The 20,312-nt window shown below is 54.3% G+C and overlaps 2 protein-coding genes across 3 annotated transcripts; both read right to left on the bottom strand.

Annotated features, from left to right (window-relative positions):
• Positions 1 to 951: 951 nt before the first annotated feature.
• On the bottom strand, positions 952 to 7,880 carry CPN2 (carboxypeptidase N subunit 2). Of its 2 annotated transcripts, XM_074192498.1 has the most exons (5): positions 7,776 to 7,880; positions 7,239 to 7,315; positions 6,340 to 6,503; positions 3,577 to 3,777; positions 952 to 3,439 (listed from the first exon to the last, which is right to left on the bottom strand). In XM_074192498.1, exon 5 carries the CDS (start codon positions 3,433 to 3,435, stop codon positions 1,795 to 1,797), a length of 1,641 nt encoding a protein of 546 aa, XP_074048599.1. In that variant the 5' UTR covers positions 3,436 to 3,439; positions 3,577 to 3,777; positions 6,340 to 6,503; positions 7,239 to 7,315; positions 7,776 to 7,880; the 3' UTR covers positions 952 to 1,794. The 2 variants fall into 2 exon arrangements, with proteins under 2 accessions (XP_074048599.1, XP_074048598.1); XM_074192497.1 differs by lacking the exon at positions 6,340 to 6,503.
• Positions 7,881 to 15,026: 7,146 nt separating this feature from the next.
• Positions 15,027 to 16,964, bottom strand: LRRC15 (leucine rich repeat containing 15). Its single transcript, XM_074190604.1, has one exon. It carries the CDS (start codon positions 16,841 to 16,843, stop codon positions 15,098 to 15,100), a length of 1,746 nt encoding a protein of 581 aa, XP_074046705.1. The 5' UTR covers positions 16,844 to 16,964; the 3' UTR covers positions 15,027 to 15,097.
• Between the last annotated feature and the right edge of the window lie 3,348 nt (positions 16,965 to 20,312).

Genomic DNA, 20,312 nt, shown 5'->3' with positions numbered 1-20,312 from the left:
CCCCAAAGTTGGGGTGCCTGGAGCTGCCCGGAGTCTAGGCCAGAGTGGGTAGACAGAGGACCTGGCAAGAGGGGAGTGGGGCCAGGGCAGAGGAATGAGGGCCCATGTCACCCTTCCTAAAATCAGGTCTGTAGTTTCCTTAGGCAGCTGTAGAAGCCTCTTGATCCAGAGCCAGAAGGTACCTGGAAGGTCTTGAGTTCAACCCTCTCCTTTTTACCAGTGAGGAAACTGAGGAAACCCAGAGACATGCCATGACCTGTCCAGGGCCACACGGTCAGTATCTGAAGCAAGACCCAAACCCAAGCCTCACCCCACTTCAGGCCCAGTCCTCTTTCCCCCGGGGAATACTGTCAGGGTCCTGTCAGACAGAAAGCGTTTGGATGGTTGGAATCACAATCCCGCCGTCTGCCATCTTGGACAAGCCTGAGCCTCAGTTTCCCCCTCTGTAAAAATAGCAGGAGCTTTCTAAGGTCCCTTCAAACTGAGTCTTTATTCCTCTGCTCTGAGTCCCCTTTGGGTTCAGAGAAATCTCTCCCCAGCTCATCTTCATCTGGGAAATGGGGAGAGCAATGCCTGCCCTCCCCTAGCATGCTGTGGTGGGCACAGTGCTCTGGCAGCCTCGAAGCCAGAGAGAAATGGAGGTGAGCTCGGGAGCCCCCCATGTGGCCATGTCCTGGCCACCCAGAGGGGTTCCTTCCCGCCTGGCCCGATTCTCTTCAGAAGAGGCTTCACCTGCCCAGATCCGAGATCACCCCAACCTCAGCCTCTCCCACAGCTCTCCCGATCTGTCCCTCTTCTAACTCTGGTCCAGACTGGACTCAGACTGATGCCACTTAAGCCATCACCAACTGAGTCAGCTAGAGGAAACTGAGGCCCAGAGAGGGGCACCGATTTGTCCAATGGAATCCAAGGGGCCCTCGGCTTTACCTCCCCTGGAGTCCCCAAACCAGTGTCCTGGCATTTACTTCCCAGTCTTCTGCCCAATCAGAAGGTTTATTAGCTGCCCCTGACTCTTCCCACCTTCCCAGCGGCAGGGCCACAAGCTGGTGGACAGAGAGTAGGGCAGTCCCTGTCCTCCCGGGCTGCCTCCGTTTCCTCTTCCACTGGATTATTCTGCCTGGGTCCCAACACTGGGGTGAGCATCCTGGTGTCTGCCCAGGCAGCCCCCCACCGGGGAGGCCCTGCTTCATCTCCCCATTGGCCCCTACTCGGCCTGCCCTCATGAGATGAGCCGCCCAAAACTCAACCAGGAGAGCAGAGGGACTCCGTGTCTGGGCTTGTCCGTCCCAACAGCGAAAGCCACATGAGCATCTTCCTTCTGCCAACCATAAAGACACGGGCCTGGGGGTTTCTTCCACATTGAGCCGCATCAATAGGAATTTCACAGAATATAGGGACGGCCGTGTCCCTGATCTGGGCTTAGAAGGCCTGCTGAGAAGAGCGTGAGGAGAGAAAAGGAGAAAGGGCAAATGGACAGGAGACCAAGGCCGGCCAAGGGGGAGGAGGAGGAGGGGAAGGAAGGAGGGAGGAGGGGAGTAGAAAAGGAGGAAGAAGAGGAGGGAAAGGAGGGAAGGTGGAAGAGAAGGGGGAGAAGGAGAAGAGGAGGAGGAAGGGGAGGAGGGGGGGGGAGAAGGAGGAGTCATTGGTCTGACCCAGCAGCCGGTGAGAGCCCCTCCAGGCAGAGTTTCCATTAGCCGGTCATCAGCAGTAGCCTTTATTTCTCGGTTGCCTAGGAACCGCTCTCACTTGGCCCCTGCAGGGCTCCTCCAGAGCCCCTGGAGTGGGACCCTCTCTCTAGCCCTCCCCACCCAGAGCATTAATGGAGAGGGTGACTCGGACTGAGCCACAACTTGATCTCAAAACCCACTCCTGAGTGGAATTGAAAGTTAGGCCCAGGGGTCCGGCAGTCTGCCTGGGAGACAGCTGGACACGTAGCCATCGACAGACTTCTTGCTCACAGACCAGCACCACCGTCCCGTCTGAGGTGCTGTAGGTGCACCCAGTGTGGGGTCGCCGCTCCCCGGCCAAGGCCCAGCTGCTGTCCGACCCCTCCTCCTCCTCCGTGAAAGCCCCTCCCTTGTAGGAATGCGGGGGGACCGGGCACACCAGCTGCTCGGCCTCCAGCGCGGGTAGCACCTGGCCCTTTAAGTAATGGGGCCTGGCACAGTAGGTGTGCAGATTGAAGAAATCCTCGGTGTACTCTTGGAGCCAGTTGAGGAGGTAGGCCAGGTGGCAGTCACACACCCAGGGGTTGCCGTGCAAGGCCAGGTTGAACAGCCTGAAGTTGTTGTCAAAGATGCCCTTGGGGAGGGTGGGCAGCAGGTTGTTGGCGAGGCTCAGCAGCTCCAGGCTGGTGAGGTTCTGGAAGAGCCGCCCATCCAAGGCCGTCAGGTTGTTGCTGCCCAGGTAGAGTTTGGTGAGCCTGGGCACCTGGTCGAAGAGCCCCGGGGGGAGGCTCTGGAGGCTGTTGTGTGACAGGGTGAGGATGCTGAGGTTGGGAGAGCTCCCAAACACACCCAGCTCGACATCCTCCAACTGGTTGTTGGACACGGACAGCCTGACCAGGTTGGGCTTCTGGCTGAAGAGGCCGCTGGGGAGCACCCGGAGCACGTTCCCCTGCAGGTTCAGGAAGGTCAGGTTGCCCAGGGAGGAGAAGACGGCCAGGGGGAGGTGGCTGATGGCGTTGTGCTGGAGCCAGAGCTTCTCCAGGGCCCCCAGCTCAGAGAACACGTCCTGGGGAAGCTCCGTGAGCCGGTTCCCATCCAGAAACAGCTCCCGGAGGCGGCCCAGGCCGCAGAAGGCCCGAGGCGGGAGAGTGGCCAGGATGTTGTCGCTCAGCTTCAGGATCTGCAGGTTGGCCAGGGAGGTCAGCAGCTGCTCGGTGAGCTGCTCCAGAAGGTTCTGGGCAAGGTTGAGGAGGCTCAGGGCCACCAGGGGCCGGAAGATGGCCACGGGCAGCGTCTGCAGCTGGTTCCCCTGCAGGTGAAGGGCATCCAGGGCATCCAGGCCCTGGAAGAGGTCCACCGGCAGCATTCTAAGGGTGTTGAAGTTGAGCGTGAGCTTGCTCAGGCCCGTCAGGTTCCTGAAGACCTCCTCTGGAAGACCCCCGAGGGGGCTGCCTGTGATCTCCAGGTCTGCCAGCCGGGGCAGCCCACTGAAGGCCTCGGCCTGCAGGGACTGAAGCTCAGTGTTGAGGAAAACTACCTTGGCCAGACCGCTGGTGTTGCCGAAGGCCCAGGGCTGGAGGGTCCGTTGCGAGGTCTCCACGAAGATGATTTCCGAGGCATTCTCAGGGATGCCCTGCGGTATGTCGGCAATCTCCTCGGCTGAGCACACCACCTCCCACTGAAAGCAGTCACAGCCGACGGGACAGGCCTGGGTCAACCTGGCCAGGAGCAGCAGGGAGAGGCATGGCACAAAGTCGCCAGAGAGCATCCTCCTGCCCAGGGAGGAAGAAACCCCTTGGATGGGGAAGGCCTGGGGACACCGGGACCCCCAACAGCTGCCCCCTTCAGGAGGCCCAAATCACTTTTTTAACCCTTTCTTTCTTTGTACTGCCACTGCCTAGCCACATACCTGATCAAATTAGTCTGACCACTTGGTGACGGGACAGTTCCTCCTCTCAAGGCCGGGCTGAGGTCAGCACCGTCTCCGGGGAAAGCGGAGACTCAGCCCCGGTGAACCACTAGCCCGTGGTCCCGGGACCAGGAGACAGAGCTGGAACACATCCTCCTTCCTCAGGACCAAAGTGCTTCTCCTCCCCCGGTCCTCCTGTCCCTAAGAGGAAGAGGTTGGGATCAAGCCCAGGCACTAGGCTGATACCGTCTCACTTGACCCTCACAACCCCTGGGAGGTGGCAGCCATGATGAGCCCCACTTTTCGGATGAGGAAATTGAGACAAACGGGAGAGGAAGTGACTTACCCAGGGTCATACAGTCAGTCACTGAGAGAACTCGGGTCTTCCTGGCTCCAGACCCAGTTCTACCCAGGTCCCACCTACTATCCCAGCCCTAACCCTAAGCAGACTAAAGAGAAGCCGCCTGAAGTAGAAAGTGGTGGCAGATTAGAGTCTAGGTCTGGTCTGCAGCACCTGGTGGGGGGGGATGCACAGAAGGAGGGTGAAGAGAGCCTTCAGGGCTGACCCCGGGTGCGTGAGCTGTGGGGGCTGGGGCAGAGGGCCCATACCTGGACAGGTAAATAGATACCAGGGAAGGGGAGATAGAGGCCCAAGAGGAATGGCACTAATTCTCCAATACAAGAAGATGGGGAGAAGCCTGGCAGCCAGGAGCCACAGGGGAGACTTCTGGGAGACACAGGTATGGGCTGAACTGGCAGGTGCTGCCAGCTGGGCGTGCTGGCTAGTGAAGTCATAGGAGAGAGGGTATGGGAGTTTGGTGAGAGGGAAGATCCACATTTCCCTCCTCCTCTTCCTCCTCCTCTCCTAATTCCCATCAATTCCTTTTCTTCCTTTCGTGCCCATCCCCCACCTCCCAAACTCTACCACTCCCTTAGGGTCCTGATGCCTCAGCTAGGAGCTCGGTGCCCTGACCCTGTCAGACCCCTGCCCACCTCCCTCATTGGTACCCTGACCCTCCCCAGACAACCCTTAGAAAGAAACATTATTGCTCTCATCATTTTTTTACAAATAAGGAAATTGAGGCTTTGTACCTAAGACCCCAAAGCCAGCCCTAGAGGCAGGCCTTCAGACCCCCAGGGCTCCTTCTGCTTCCCCAAAGAATCCTAACTGTGAAGGTCTGTAGAGAGATTTGGGGTTGGCAAAGTGCTTTACAGTCTCCCTTTTGATTAGCACAATCTGGTGAGGGAGATGCTATGGTTATTGTCACATCGATGAGGAAACTGAGGCAAACAAAAACTAAGTGAGGGTCCAGGAAGTGTCTGAGGCTGGATTTGAACTCAGAGCTTCCTAACTCCAGATCCTGGTCTAGGCAGCGTGGCATCTCCAAGCCACATGGATGGATGACTCAACGATCAAATTAATTCAGAGTTTAGTGATCTGCCCAAAGTCACTCATCAAGGCAGGGCAGAGCTGGGTCTCCTGGTGGCCCAAGATCTTGGCACCCAAATCATAACCAACCAATAAGGTGGGGGTCAAAGGGCACAAAAGAACCAAACAAAGACCAGATATAATACAGATGACTCCTCTTTGACTTTGGAGCTTCAGGAGCCGCCACCCTTTCCACCCGCAGCTCCGGCTCCAAATGGCTCCTGGTCTGTGAGTGAAGGGACGTTTGGGCAGCCTTGCCTTGGAAGGCTCTCTGCCAACATGGCATCTGCCCAGCCCCAGCCAGGTAGGCCCTTCAGTCTTCTCTCAGGTCATCCCTGTCCTTGCCACCCTCTCTCTTCTTACCTCAGCTTACCCATCCTTCAAACTACTTCTTACTCCCATCTCGCCATTGGGAGAGTGTCCTCTGCCTCGCCAGCTCTGTGCAATTTGTCTCATCTGCCTGGAAGTGGGGGGGGGGGGTTGCCATTGCTTCCAAATCTCCCACCTCCCCAGAGGACACTGGTCACAGGGAGAGGGAGAGGGAGAGGGAGAGTGAGAGAAGGAGGCAGGGACAGACAGACAGAGAAAAAGAGGGAGAAAGACAAAAGCAGAGATAAAATGGAAGAAGTCAGAGAAAGAGAGCTATAAGGAGAGAAAGAGGAAGAGTGGAAGACAGAGGCAAACAGTGATGGGCAGAGATAAAAAAAGAGGGAGACAGACAGGGAAAAGGAAAGAGACAGACAGAAGGACAGAAATGGACACAGAAAGAGAGGGGAGAGACAGAGGGAGAGAGGGAGGAGGGAGAGAAGGAGACAAAGACAGAGGGGGGAAAAAAGAAAGAGGGAAAGAAGGAAGGAGGGAGGAGACAGAAACAGTCAAAATCCAAGAAAGAGGCAAAGGGAGCATTTCCCAGGCTCCTGGATTGTAGCTGGGGGAGGAGCCCACCACACCAAGCCCTGGAAGTCCCTTCTGGTCCCCTCTGCTCTGGGCCCAACTTTGAACACTGACTCTCATCTCACCCCTTAAACTCCCAGTTAGAGACAGTGGCCAAAGCGGTTTCCCAGAAGGGTCCTCACTCATTTCCATCTAAGTCCTCAACATCCGGCCAGTAGCTCTGAAAAGGTTTCTCCATCCAGGGACACCGAGGTGGTCCTTGTCCCACCTCCTGTCCTGACTCGGAAACCCCCTGCCATGCTAGCCCCCACTCGAGGGAATGAGCCTCTGCCCTGTGACTTCTAACATCACAGATATAGGTGTGATGACCCAGGAAATAACCTGGGAAGTGGGGAGAGTGATGGATTTGGAGTTTGAATTCTGACATGACTAATCTCTACCTGTGTGACCTCATCCATGTCACTGGACTTCCCTGAGTCTCAGTTTCTCCATCTGTAAACTGAGATGATGTCTTAGGTCCCTTCCAGTTCTAGATGTTCTAGTCTTCGGTGATGGCAGAACAAAGAAAGTAGAGGCAGGAGGCTGGGGGGTGATGCCCATAATCCTGGGGAAGACAGAAAGACCTGGAGAGAAGGGGGCACCAGCAGGAGGGTATCCTAGACATGATGAGCTCCCTGTCAAGGGAATGTTGGATCTGACCTGAAGCATGGCCTCATGGGAGCTGAGGAAGGAATGAGCCACGAGGCCAGGTTCCTCCCCTTCGACTCTTTTCTCATTCTTTCCTTCCTTTTCAGGAGAAGTCTATAATTCCCCAGGGAGGCACAGAAGCCAGGGGCCTCCCCTGAGACAAGGAAACAGCCCACCTTCTAGAAGGGCCACCAAGGGTTCTGAGGGGGAGGGAGGAAAGGAGAAACGTTCCCTGTCCCAGCCATGGGAATGCTGGGGGTGGCACGAGGCCAAGCCCCCAGGGCTCAGCCAGAAAGCTGCCTGCTTCTCATTTGAAGGGATGGGCTGAGCAGTTGTTGCAAAAGCCAGCCAAAGAACCCTGAGTCAAACCCACAAAACATTCCGTGTTCTCATCAAGGCAAGGCGAGGGAAGGAGACCTTGCTGCTACCACCAGGAAAGGGCTCTGTCCACTTTGTGTCTCGGCGGGACCCCAGCCAGCCTCGCAGGTGGGTCCCAAACATGCCGTCCAGATGGGGAGCCCCAGGAGAACTTCCCAGTTTCCCTCACTCCCTGCCCATCGTCTCAGAACTGTCTCAGGAGACGGGACCCTACTGCTTCAGAATCCCAGGTCTCCCCAGATATCTGACGGTTAGTAAGGCTTTATTCACTCACCTCATGAACCTGAGGAGGCCTCTCTTGGGGCCTCAGTTTCCTTTCCTGTCAACCTGGGATGGTAATCCCCTTTCCACCTGGAAAGAAGGAGCAGGGAAAGGATGAGAGTGAAGCTGGTAGAAGTTTTTGAACTTCTTGAGCCAACACTGGAAGAATTCCAATTCATATCTCCGTCTGTGTCTAAAACTTAGCTCGTGGATCTTTCTCTGGCCCACTGCCCTCTGGCCTCCCCTCATCCTGGGTGCATCCTGGGATTCTCTTTCCCTCAGGGCCCCCGGCACTTCAGGACTCCCCAGGATGACAGCGATTCCCACTAGTGGAAGCTGAGGAAGCCAGAAGCTCCAAGAGGCTCAGAATAGCCAGAGCCTTCCCCTCCCTCATCCCTCAGCCTCAGACTAGCTAATGGTCTGCTTCCCTAGACTTCCCCATTCAGCGTCCAGTACACTGGGTCAGCCCCACAAGGGCACACTAATTGGCCAGGACTCCACAGGACCAGGCAGGACAGGACAAGACAGAGCAAGGAGAGGAGAGACCTACCATATGGGAAGGACTTAGGCCAGACCAGAGCTGGAACCATGAGCTCTTCCTTGTGATCAGGGTGAGAGGAATTGCATGTTCATCAGAGGTCAATGTTTGCCAACCCCTGAGCCAGGAGTCAGTGGGTCAATGATTCCTAGTCCTGAACCCCAGGCACCACCCTGTGCCCTCCCAATAGATGACCCCACAGGGAGATGAAAGCCAATGAAACATTGCCCTTCCTACCCAACATGGCAGCTCACAATCTAAGCATGCATGGTAATAAAGGGACCTGGGATCTTCTTCCTGTATGCTCCTCAAAAGGGATCTCCAAGGGGCCAACAGGAAAAATCACCCTGTCCTATTCAGTCTCACAGGGGCAGTCGCTCCTGGGGAGGAGGGGATCCCCGACTTCCTGGATCAACTCTCTGATGACTCCTTTGGGAAAGTTCTGAAAGATGATTCCACTCCAAAATCCCAGAAATCTGTTGGAGGAGGAGAATCTGAGGCAGGTCCTCTGCACCCTCTTTGTAGATCAAGGCCCAAGGTGGCTTCCCCAGTCATGCCCAAAAACAAATGGTACAGACAAGGAAGCAGCCTTTGGACGGCAAGGATCTTGTCACAGAGAAGCTAAATGATCTACTTCCTGAGGTGTGAAAAAAATGAAGGAAAACAAGCTGAAGACCTCTCCCCATTTCTTCCCCTTCCAGGTCACAATTCAGAGCTTGGTTCCCCTGGATGGCTCAGCCCTCAACAGGACTGGGGAAGGGAAGGAGGAAGGTGGGAGGGGAGCAGTGTGGACTGGACACCTCCAAATCCCCAGGAGCTCCAAAAGACCTTGGCTCAAGTAGGGCCAGTGAAGGCCTGGTTACCTGGGACAGGCCTGGTCCATGTCCTAATGACAGGTTTCAGAACCTCCACAACCTAGAGCAGGAGGACAGGCCCTAGTGGTCAGCTAGTCTACCCCTCTGCTGGTGGAGACCCAGAGAAGGAAGAGGCCAGCGAGTCAAGAGACAGAGTAAGGATTCTCAGTTCCAAAGCTGTCTTGGACATAAACAGCCCCATTTTTCTTTCTACCCGAGGCCACTTTGCATATGCCTCCCGGGGGACTGAAGTGGGCAGAATCCATGGGACATCTCATGAGTGACTTCTCCAGGGCCCACTCTGTAGAGTTTAGCTTGGTGTTTGGTAACAGTAGGTGGTCGATGAATGCTAACTGGGTTGGTTGTGGTGGATGCTCCAAAGCCCAGGAGGTAGAACCTAGGAATTTGTCTTTGGCCTGGGTTGTTAGCCTTTCTCAGATAATCCATCCTCCCTCCTACCCCCAGTACAAGGTCACTAATCCCTAGCATGCTCTTGGATCAAAAGGACCAAAGAATAAATAGGCTTGAGTACATATAGGTCAGTGAAAAACAAACAAAACTCTTATCAGAGTCCCCTGAGGGACACCCCACCCCCAGCAGCCTGGAAATTCTCCCCATCATTTCCCAGCATCCCTGGGGAAAATGGCCAAGTGCCCAGGTCAATGACTGCAGGGGCATCTCTTGGACCACCTGAGCTGCAACTTGGAACAGACACTTCAGAAACATGAATGGAAGAGATGAGACTGGAGAGGATCCAGAGGTGGACAGCTTGACTGGTAAGCAGCCCACAAGTGAAGGAGATGGAAGACTAGTCTGAAGAAGAGAAGACCTGGAAACTTTGTTCAGCTACCTCTCTACAGGGGCTGCCTATCCTGCACAGGAGACCTGGCTCTGGTGGCCTTGGCGCCAAAGGGTGCAACCAGGGACAACAAAGCTCAGGGAAACTATAGACAAACTGGTGGACAACTTAATTAAGGACGAGTACCCAGTCCTGCGACTTGGCTGGAGTGGGCTGCCCTGGTACATGATTGACCTTTCCCAGCAGATCTTGAAGCTGCCGAAGGGAGATTACTGACCAGGTATAACCTGGGCTAAATGATGACTGTAGTTCCCATTAGCTCTGAGGTGTTGAGGACCCATTCATTGCTTGTCACCATCTGGAAATGGCCCAATGTAAGAGTATGGAAAAAAAAGTAGGATTCAGAGATCTGGGGGTCTGGGGTCCATCTGGCCCTGTATCCTTACTCATTGTGTCACTTTGGGTGACTCCCTGAGTCTGGGTGAGTCACACAGACCCCTCATTTGTTAAAAGGGGGTTGTACTTGTTTGTCCTTGATCTTCTAAGGGGACAAATGACTTCTGAGGAGGAAGTCTTGACTTGGTTTGGATCAAAGTGAATCAGAGTTATACAAAATTATCTGCCTCCCTCTCTCTTCCAGAGTCATCAAGGTCCAATGGCGAGACAAGAACGAGATGCTGGCAGTGGCCCAGAATACAGTGGATGGCCTTGGCATCTCTCATGCCTGATCAGACCCACTCCAACTGCCTTCATGCTTCTTATCCACTCATTCCAAAAGGGAAAGTCTTCATGTTTGGGATGGATACTCCCAACTCCTTGATGACTTGGAGGTCCATTGATTATCCCCAACCTGGTTTAGCCAGTCTGGGTTGTGGCCATTATGCATGCTCCAGATTCTTGGAGTCAGGTGAGAGTTGGGTGGCAGGTGGACACCAAAGGTGAATGGCAGCCTTCACACCAGAGGGCCTAGTCCTCCTGAAGCCCCACAGTCACCCATGGGGATGATACTCCAAGCACTGTCTTCCTTACAGGCCGGGGGGGGGGGGGGGGTTGTCCTGACACGGCCCTAGCAAAAGAGTCTTTCCAGGGTCAGAACTTGCCCCTGTTGAACTTCCCCATGTTTTTCATTAAATGTAGAAATGGGAACTTTCTACGTGTTTCACTGGGCTGCAGGTCCCATTTCCCTTCTTGGACTTGGTAGCCTAGAACCTCAGTCCCTTGGGGAATGGAAAGAACTCCAGAGGTGGAGTGGATAGAGCTCTGGCCAGGAAGACTTGAGTTCAAATGCAGCTTCAGACACTTACTAGAGAATAATAACAGCATCTATCCATTGTGAGAATTAAGTGAGATAATAATTGACAAGTGCTTGCTACAGGATTAGAGAAATATTTATTCCCTTCCCTTATCCTGCCTGACCCTGAGCCAGACTGATCATATGGAGAAAATGTGGGTGTCTAAAGTGCTAGGCAAGAGGATGGTTCTATGAACCACCTCTTTATGCCTTAGCTTCCTCATCTGTAAAATGAGGAGCCTTCGTCCTCTGAAGCTCTTACCTGGCCTCTGACCATCTACCCAAGTTCTCCTCCAAGGAATCGTGGACGACCCTTCTGGCCCACATATGCCTTAGCAGCTAATCAAAGCTATATTTGCACATGTGAAATCCAGCCCCCAAAATAAATCCAAGTGACTCCATTCCAGGTATATCCTTTATTATGTATCCACCACATCATATCTGACACCAGGAGAGTCTAGCAAAAGACACATCCCCAACCCTGCCCTCAGGACGCCCGACTGAGAACCTGGAACTACAAGCAACGGCCAACTGGGGGGGAGGGGGGGAGCTAGCTCCAGCTGACCAGGCTGAGTGAGCGAGTCTGAGACCTGGCTGATCTGAAGCACCTTCAGAGTCCTGAGAAACAGCTGATAGGAATAGGGAGGGGTGAGCTGGCCAGCTCTGCCCAGTGGCTTCCCAAGTCAGCCACTCTTCCTGTGGAGATACTCAGCTTGGATTCTGTCAAGAAAAGACGAAGAAGTGCCTTGAGCTCTGTGGAGCCCTGGGGCCTCTCCTCACCATCCTTATTGTTCCAGCCTACAGCAACTTTGACACTCCTCAAGCTCTGCCAAGCCTTCACACTAGCTGAGATGTCTTCATGGTCTCCTGGGGACCTGGAGACCCTTGAAGCTTAGAAGAGGATCCTGGCCAAGGCCATCTCAAAAGTTTTCAAAAAGTTTTTTCAGGCTCATGAAAAAGCCATTGGGACAGGGCTAATTCAAGGAAAGTCTTGGGATTTGTTTTGTTCCAAATCACATGAATCCTGTGTTGAGCTGATCTCACTAGAGTGAGGAGAGGACCTGGAGTCATGAAGGTTCTGCCAATGAGCTTATCTTAAGCTCTGATGAAGATGGAAGGCCTTCAAGCCCTAGGCCTGGCTATGGACTTTGTGTGTGCTTGCTTAGATGCAGCCAAGTTTACGCAGAGTCCAAGTGGGGGAAAAACCTCGATTGATGAACCATTCAGGCCACAAGAGCTCATACAACCATCTACCAAAATGCAAAGACATAGAGATCTGGGCCAATGATCCCTGGAGTATTACAAGACTAAATATAGGGAACACAGGGATCCCCAGGAAAATGATGGGGCTATATTGTTTGAGGACTGGGACCAGAGGACTGCCTATTCATCAATCATTTCCAAAGGAACAAAGAGAAGAGATCAGATTCCCCCTTTGCTCTATTACAGAGAGTTGTGGGTCAGCAAAAACTCCCCCATACCCACTAGGCCACAGACAAAAGCTTCCTACAGGGAAGGAGAGGGTGCATCAGGCCATGCACCAGTCAGAAGATGGAATGGCCACCTCACCTAGGATTCATTTGAAGTTTGGAAATGATACAGGTTGACAAGTATTAGGGTGATCAGCTAACTAAGGCCTCCCCCCTTCCTTCCTTACCCCACCAGCTGAAGTCAGTACAGGGAGTTCCCCTCCCACCTGTGACCCCCAAGAACCCTACTGAGTCTTCATGCGATCTGAGATGGTCCTGGTCCTCAACCTTGGCTTCTTCATGTAGGACTGAAGGAAAGTCTTCTCAAGGGCTCTGTTCCATAGAAGACATTAAGTAAACAGGAACCCAAGAGGAAACAAAACATTGATAGTTTTTACCATCCATCTACCACACCACCTAGATTTGTGATCACAGAACTGGTTCTCTCCCCTACTACTTGTCTGACTGAAGAGCCTGTTTCCTCACCTGCCTTCCAGTGTGGCTTTGAAAAATGTGTGGAGTCAGTCTCAAAGTGCTCTCAGAAACCAGAATTGGCCTTGTCCCATACCCACTCCCTAGTCAAGTGAGTTCAAAGGTGAAATCTGCCCACAAGAGGAGAAGAGGCTTTCCACCAGGATGCCAGTCACCACCCACAATCTTGGATCTTTTTCTTTTGGGGAGGGGGGCAGAGCAGCAGCAACATAGGACAGTAAAGTTGGAACATTTGGCCAAACCCTGCTCCTTGCTACCTGTGTGACTCCAGGCAAAGCATCTCATCTCCTTGGGCCTCAAGTTTCCACATCTGTAGAGTGTAGGCCTCTTGGGATCCCTCTCCAGGACTGGAGTGCCCAGGGATCCTTTCAAAAATCAAGCTGAAGGGGGAGAATCATAAATAAGAGAAAAAAAGGAACTAGATCTAAAACGGGTCCAGAAAGAAGTAGGGACAGCCCCTTCCTTGTTGTAGAAGCTCCTTAAGGGCAGGGCTCATTTCATTTCACCTTTTGTGCCACCCATGTTTTGCTCAATCCCTACTATACAAAAGTCACCCACCAAATTCTCCTTAACAACTAATTGCTAGCTAGACATCAGTGTGTCTCTGGTTTGTTGCCATCAGGACCTACTTTAGGGAGAAAGAGTGAAGCTGTTGAGTCCCATGTGAAGGGCAGCCATGAGATTGAATTGAGGATTGGCCAGGGGGTTCTGACAGTAGCTTGGAGGGGAGGGCAGAGCAGACCTAAGGGATCCATTTCTTTGGGTCAGCTGCCATATCTGTCATCAGTACAGGCAACATTAACCGCTATGTTCAGTCTTGGCTTAAACAGAAGGGAGGCTGGGAACCACAAAACTGGCATCTGAGCTGGAGACTCTCATCTCGAAACAATTTTACTTTCCCAACCTAGAAATAAAATTTGAAAGCCATAGAACGGGGAATACCCCTTCTCTACAAAGAAAGAAAGTGAGACAACAAATGAGATCAAAGAGGAGAAGGGTGTGGGCCAGAAGATGAAAGGCGATCCAAGGGGACCAGTGCTCCCCCCAGGTCTCAGAAAGGTGATCTTGCTCATCTCCACCCTGGCCTTGGGGGCTCAGCCAACACCTGAGGCAAGGTACCTGTGAAGGAAAATGAGGTCCTAGGATTCAGAAGTCCTGGACCAGGAGGGTAGACTAGAGAGGGCAAGGCGCTTGCCCTTAGGGTTCCAATGAGTGGCAGAGGTATCTGAGCATCTCCTCAATGATCAAACTAAACGATGGCACTCAGACTCCCTGGCCCTGCCGCACCATACATAGCCCAGAAACTGAGGGGAGATCTTGGTGAACTCATTCCAATTGATGATCGACTGCATGTTTGGGCACAAATGTGCTATTTACATTTTGGAAGACTCAGAATGTTTCATGGTTTTATTTTCCACAGACTGGGTGGGATTTGGGGTCTTGTTTTAAAGAACTCAAAATGTTGCCTTTATTTCTTTGTTGGTTTTCAATTCTGGACTCTAGATTCCAAGAGGAAAGTTGGTCATTCTTTTCTGTGTTTTGTTTTTGTTTCCTTCTCTCCATCCTTCTGAGAGAAGAGTTGGTGGCCAGCTTTGATGGTCCCAGGTGTCCCACTTTGGGACTTGTCTAAGAAGTAAACGTTGCCCACCCACTGGCATACAGCATGAAAGGCAAATCAGCTCTAGGGTAGGGTTTGCCAGGAGCTTCAGCTGTCCCTCAGAACTCTTATGTAGCTCTCGGTTGCATGGGGCGGGGAGGCCGTCAAGGGGAAGGGCTGGAAAGGATCAAGAGAGCCCAAGGAAACAGCTTACTCCATCTTGCCATCTGGCAGTATCCCATTTGAAGTCATGATTTTTGCTAACCGGGTGCTTGATTCTGATGGTTTGGCCTGCCAAGGGACTCCCAGGACTTTATGGTGGTCTTTTTCTCATTCCCCAGTTGTGGACTGGCACAGAACTTGTGACTCAGTGATTTCTGCCAGAAACGTCTGAATTCCAGAGCCTGGGCAGAGCCCCAGTTGCCCTGTCCTAGCTCCATCTCAGGAGGGTGAAGGGGAGAGTTGGGATGTGGAGGACAGCAGAGCCAAAGCCACCACCAACTAAGAAATATCTCTGCTTGGGGCTGGGAACGGAGGAGGGGCTGGGGGGGGGGGTGGCTCTCCTTAGAGAGCCATCTTCACTAGGGGGTTCAGAGCAAGTGATGGGGAAAGAGCCTGCCTGCTTTAGCTCCGGGAATTTCCAGACCCCATCCACCCGGGCCGTCAGGAAGAAGCAGCAGAAGGTGGAGGGCTCCACCGGCACCCCCCCCCCCGACGGCTCTTCCTCTCCGAGGTCCCAGGCAAAAGCCCCCGTTTCTCCGGGCCCGGGGGAGGAGGGAGAAAGAGGGCCGGCAGCCCCGTCCCGTGGGGGCGCCCCTCCCGAGGGCCCCCCTCAGCACTCGCTGGGCCCTTTCATCTGCATGAGCACAGCGTGGCTGCGCTTCTTGCAGCAGCAGCAGCAGATGCAGGCGGCCAGGGAGCAGGCCAGGGCAACGCAGCCGATGACGATGGCCGCGATGGCCAGGCCGCTCTGAGCGCGGGTCATACCCCACACCTCCCGGTCCCTCAGGTCCTCCTCGACGGTGGTCAGGTCGGTCTGGTCCTCCTGGATGGTGGTGGTGGTGGTGGTCAGGTCGGTAGCGTAGGAGCCGGAGGTGGTGGTGTCTGGGGTCTGGGGGGTCTCGGTGTCGCGGGGCCCCTCGGAGGGGCCGGAGCCGGGCTGGGCCGCCCCGTCGACGTTGACCAGGATGATAGCCTGGCCCCGCAGCTCGGCGGGGCTGGCGCAGACGGGCAGGAGGTCGGCACCGGCCAGGCGGGCGCTGTGGGCCAGGAGCCAGGCGCGCAGGGGCCGGATGCCGGCATCGCAGCGCCAGGGGTTGTCCTGCAGCCGCAGGTCGCACAGCTGGCCCAGGTGGTCGAAGATGCCAGCGGGCAGGTTCTCCAGCTGGTTGTCCTGCAGCTGCAGGGTGGCCAGGCCGCCGACTCCAGAGAAGAGGTCTCCGGGCAGCACTCTCAGCCGGTTGCCGTGCAGCGAGACGTTGCGCAGGGAGCCCAGGGCGCGGAAGAGCCGGCCGTCGAGGCTCTGCAGCGCGTTGCCGTGCAGAGCCAGCTCGCGCAGGGCGGCCAGGCCTCGGAAGGCGCCGGGCGCCAGGGCCCGCAGCTGGTTGCGGCTGAGCACCAGCACCTGCAGCTGGCCCAGCGGCTCGAAGGCGCCGTCCGGCAGGCTCTGCAGCTGGTTGTCGTGCAGCCAGAGCTCGCGCAGCTGCGGCATGGGTCCGAAGAGGCCGGGCGGCAGCTCGCGCAGCCCGTTGCCGAAGAGCGTCAGGCGGCCGAGGCGCGGCAGGCGCAGGAAGAGGCCGGACGGCAGCGCGGCCAGCCGGTTGTCCGACAGGTAGAGCCGCTCCAGCTGCCCGTTGGTGCGGAAGAGGCCGGGCGGCAGCTCGCGCAGCTGGTTCTGCTGCAGCGCCAGCTCCTGCAGGCTGCCCAGTCCGTCGAAGGCGCCCGGCGGGACCTCGGCCAGCTGGTTCTCCGCCAGGCGCAGCACCTGCAGCTGGCCGAGGCGCCGGAAGAGCTGCGGCGGGAGGCGGCCCAGCTGGTTCTGGCCCAGGTCCAGCTTGAGCAGGCCCGGCAGCCCGTCGAAGCAGCCGTCGGGGATGCGCTCCAGCCGGTTGCCGTGCAGCTGCAGCTCCTTCAGGTTACTGAAGGCCGTGAAGTGCGCGGGAGCGACGTGCAGCAGCTGGTTCCCCGACAGCAGCAGCGACTCCAGGCTGCCCAGGCCGTCGAAGAGGCCGCCGGGCAGCGTCTGCAGCCGGTTGTTGGCCAGGCTCAGGTAGCGCAGCGCGCCCAGGTGGCTGAAGGCGCCCGGCGCGATCTGTGCCAGCTCGTTCTTCTCAATGCGCAGGGCGATCAGGGCCGTCACGTTGACAAAGGGCTGCGCCGTCAGCTCGCGGATGTGGGTGTTGAGGATCTGCAGGCTCATGGAGTCCCAGGGCAGCGGCGTGGGCACCACCAGGATTCGGGAGCCCACGCACTCCACCTGGGAGGCCTGCGAGCAGGTGCACTCGCTGGGGCAGGGGGAGGATAGGCCCAGGGTCGCTAGGCCCACGGCCAGGAAGAGGACACAGCCCTTCAGCTCCATGGCACCTGCGGGGAGGGGGGGAGACAGAGAGTCGTGACTCACAGCCAGCAACACCTCCCCAAGGCGGAGGCCAGATCCTTTTTCAAAGGCCCGGCTGCACTCCCAGGACTGACCCTGTAAAAACCAGGCACCACCGGGAGGGTCTGAGACAATCCGCTAAAACTTCCAACCCAGCCTGGAGAACACTGAGCTGGTGAGGGCTCCGGGCTTCCTGGTGTTCCCCATCCCTCCTCACAGCACTCCTGGTGACCCTCTGAGCATCTGACCTCCTAAACCTTCACTGGCCTCCTGAGCAAAGGATGAACCCCCTGACTTCTTTGTGTGGTTAGCATTTCAGTCCAACTGGTCAACTTTTTGCGTCCTTTTCTTGGTCCTCCTCTCCCATATTCATGCGGTTACTCCCCAAGTCCCACCTGGCACCTCCTTCCTTGTACAAGTGTCCCCTCCTCCTTCTACCATGTGAGAGCCCTTTCCCAGCCTTCTGAGACTTTGTGGGCTTCCCCTAATTCCCTACCCCTGACCAACTCTCAGAACCCCAGCCACCAGTGCCTTCCCTCTGAGGTGACTACTGTCCAGTTCTACCCCAAGTCTCTTATTTGTACCTAGCAATTTGCAGAACTGCTCTCTATCTCTAGCGCTTAGCACAGTGATGGCACTCAGCAGGCACTTAATAAATGCTCCTTGATGGACTGCCTTATGGCTCTTCATATCGTTGTTTGAGACATCTAGGAGGCATCAAAGAAGCCAAGCGGATTCTTCTAGTCTTGTCTAGTGCCAGCTAGCTAAAGGACTCTCAGCAAGCCATTTCAGTTTTCAGGGCCTCAGTTTCCTTATTTATAAAATAAAAGATCTAGATTCTGTAACGTTTAATGTACCTTGTAGCTTTGGAAAAAACCACCACTCTTATGGTAACAACTGGCATTTCCCATTCCTGTCTTCTGACATTTGATCCCCCCATTAACCCTGGGAGGATGACATTCTCTTACAAAAGATTCAGATCTTTACTGTCTCTTTTGAGAGGCTGAGCAGTTCACTAGACAGAGGGTCCTCCTAAAAGGCTGGAAGATCTGGGTGTCAATCTTGCCTCTGGAGAGGCCCCTTAACTTCTCACTACCCCCTGGACAACATTCAGAGAGGCAAACTGCAGAGAATACCTCATAGGGGTGAGATGACTTACCCAGCATTCTACAGCAGAGATTAGATTTGAATTCAGGTTTCTCCTGACTTCCAGTTTAGGGCTGTCGACACTGTCTCTCAAAGAGAGTGGGAGTCTATGAATTCCTTTGACCTTTGCTTCCCATTAAACCAATTCAATAGACTTTCATTAAGCCCTTTTCCTATTCTGGAGACACAAAGTCAAAAAAAAAAAAAAAAGCATCTCTGTCATCCCAGGATACACAGTCCAGTTGTGGGTTGTGACTTTCATGTTGCCAGTCTTACCTAGAAGGATCCAAGTGTCAGGGTAGGGTACATTTAGCTGGAGAGGCCAAGGAAGGTGTTGGAAGGATTTTGGACTTGAGCCACGCTCCCAAGAAAGAGGAAGCTTTCAGATAAGAGGACAGACAAGATGTGGAGGAAAAGCCTGGGACAGATCAGACAGTGATGGGGGTGCAACTGGACTTGAACAAAGAGGGGCTGAAGGAGAATGGCATGAGGGGGAGGGGGACTTGAATCCCACAGAATCCCCAAGGACTTGGTCAGCACTTGGGCAGTGCACAGTAAGAGCCCCTATAGGTTTCCTGCAAGGGAGGATGATGTGCTTTCAACATACCACTGGCAGCTGGGCAGATGCATAGGAGAATAGGAAGACTAGAGGAAAGCAGATCCATGAGGAATAGTGTAAGCCAACAGGGAATGAGAGCCTGATGAGCTCCTGGCCCAGGTGCTCCAGAAGCAGATGGGAGAGCCAGTGAGGAAACGGACTCTACAAGATTTGGCACAGGCAAAGGGAGAATCAGAACCAATGCTATCATTTCAGTCCTCACTGATTGGAATATCAGAGATGTCTGCCTTAAAGGGGGGGGGGGTCTTGTCTATTTGAGAAAGGGCTGTGCTTGGAGACAGGGGAGCCTAGGTACAAATCAATCTTCTTGGGGTTCTTGAAGCAAGAACTGAGTGGACTTCGTGCCAAGTATGGAGGAGGTTCCTGTTCAGCTATAGCTCAGGGTAGATGCCTCTGAGGTATCTGCCAAAAGGTAAGAGCCTGGGGTTCTTGTTCTTAAAGTGAAGCCATGGAAGCCAGAAGGTAACTGAGGGATGATTAAAATAATCCAGGTATGGTCATGGGAGCTTTAGAAGGGAAAGAGTTAAGGGATCAGGGTATCTGGTTCATCGGGATCCCTATTGAAATCTTTGATGATAGAGGGAGTGGATGGAGAGAAAACTGGCAAGCAAAGGGCCTGTATCACCAAAGAAGATGATGGAAGTTCAGAGATGGCAGTGACCAAGGACCTGGAGAGGAACTTCTAGTCAGATGGGTAGCTGAGGGTCAATAGAGGATACGTTATTGAGGGATGGCAGCAGATGGAGGATCTGAGAGTAGCAGGAGGAGGACAGGACTGTGCTCCCCAGTTCTCCTGGCCCTGTGAGTAAGAGACAAGAGAGAAGAAGGAGCCATCATGGGAGAAGATAGTAAAAGAACATTCAGGAGAGGTTCTAGCTAGCTAGTTACTGTCAGAAGATGGAAGAAAAGAGAGACAGAACCAGGAAGATAGAGATGGACACAGAAAGGGAGAGAGGAAGAGGACTGATGATAAACAGGAACAAACAGATGAGGCAGAGGGAGAAAGAATGGGAGATGGGTGGAAGTGAAGGGGAGAGGACATTCCAAAGGAATGAAAGAAAACCAAAGAGGAGGATCAGGACCAAGTTGGATGGAGAGGAGAGAGAACAGGGAGAAGAGGTTCCCACCAGTTAGAGATCAGTTGAACTTGCTGATTTCATTAAGGAAGGGCTGTAGAAAAAGTAATCCACCAGAACCTCCATGTCACCCATTAGAAGTCATTTCAGGTCTTGGGGATGGTCACCATCTGCATCATCGTGAGTACTGAAACTGCATTCAGGATTCCTTCATTGGACTCTGAGCTTGGATCAGCCACTGCCTGCAGGACCACAGCTGAGAGCCCAGAAGCCCTGGCTCAGTCCCGACCTCCAAATCACCTTCCTTCAGGCATTCCTTTGAGAAGCTTCCAGGACTAGACCAATCATTTAGATCAGGAGGCTATCTGACTTCCTCCAGTCCTCCAACCAGCCCTCTTAGGTGATCCTCTGCCCTTCCAGAGGTCTCCAGGCAGAGTAAAAATGATAAAAGTCTTCCCAGAGATGACCAAACAGGAGGACAGGCTTTTGTCCTTAGGAGACTAGAAGGACCTCCTGGGACAGAGAGGTTGGCCACTGAGGGCAGAAATGGAACAAATGGGAGAAGGAGGGGTATTTCAGAGCCCTGAAATTCCACTCCTTATAAGGGAGT

The sequence above is a fragment of the Macrotis lagotis genome, chromosome 6, assembly GCF_037893015.1.
Source record: "Macrotis lagotis isolate mMagLag1 chromosome 6, bilby.v1.9.chrom.fasta, whole genome shotgun sequence".
Lineage (NCBI taxonomy): Eukaryota > Metazoa > Chordata > Mammalia > Peramelemorphia > Peramelidae > Macrotis > Macrotis lagotis.
Note: the sequence above shows the minus strand (reverse complement) of the source record. Positions and strands in the feature narration are given on the sequence as shown.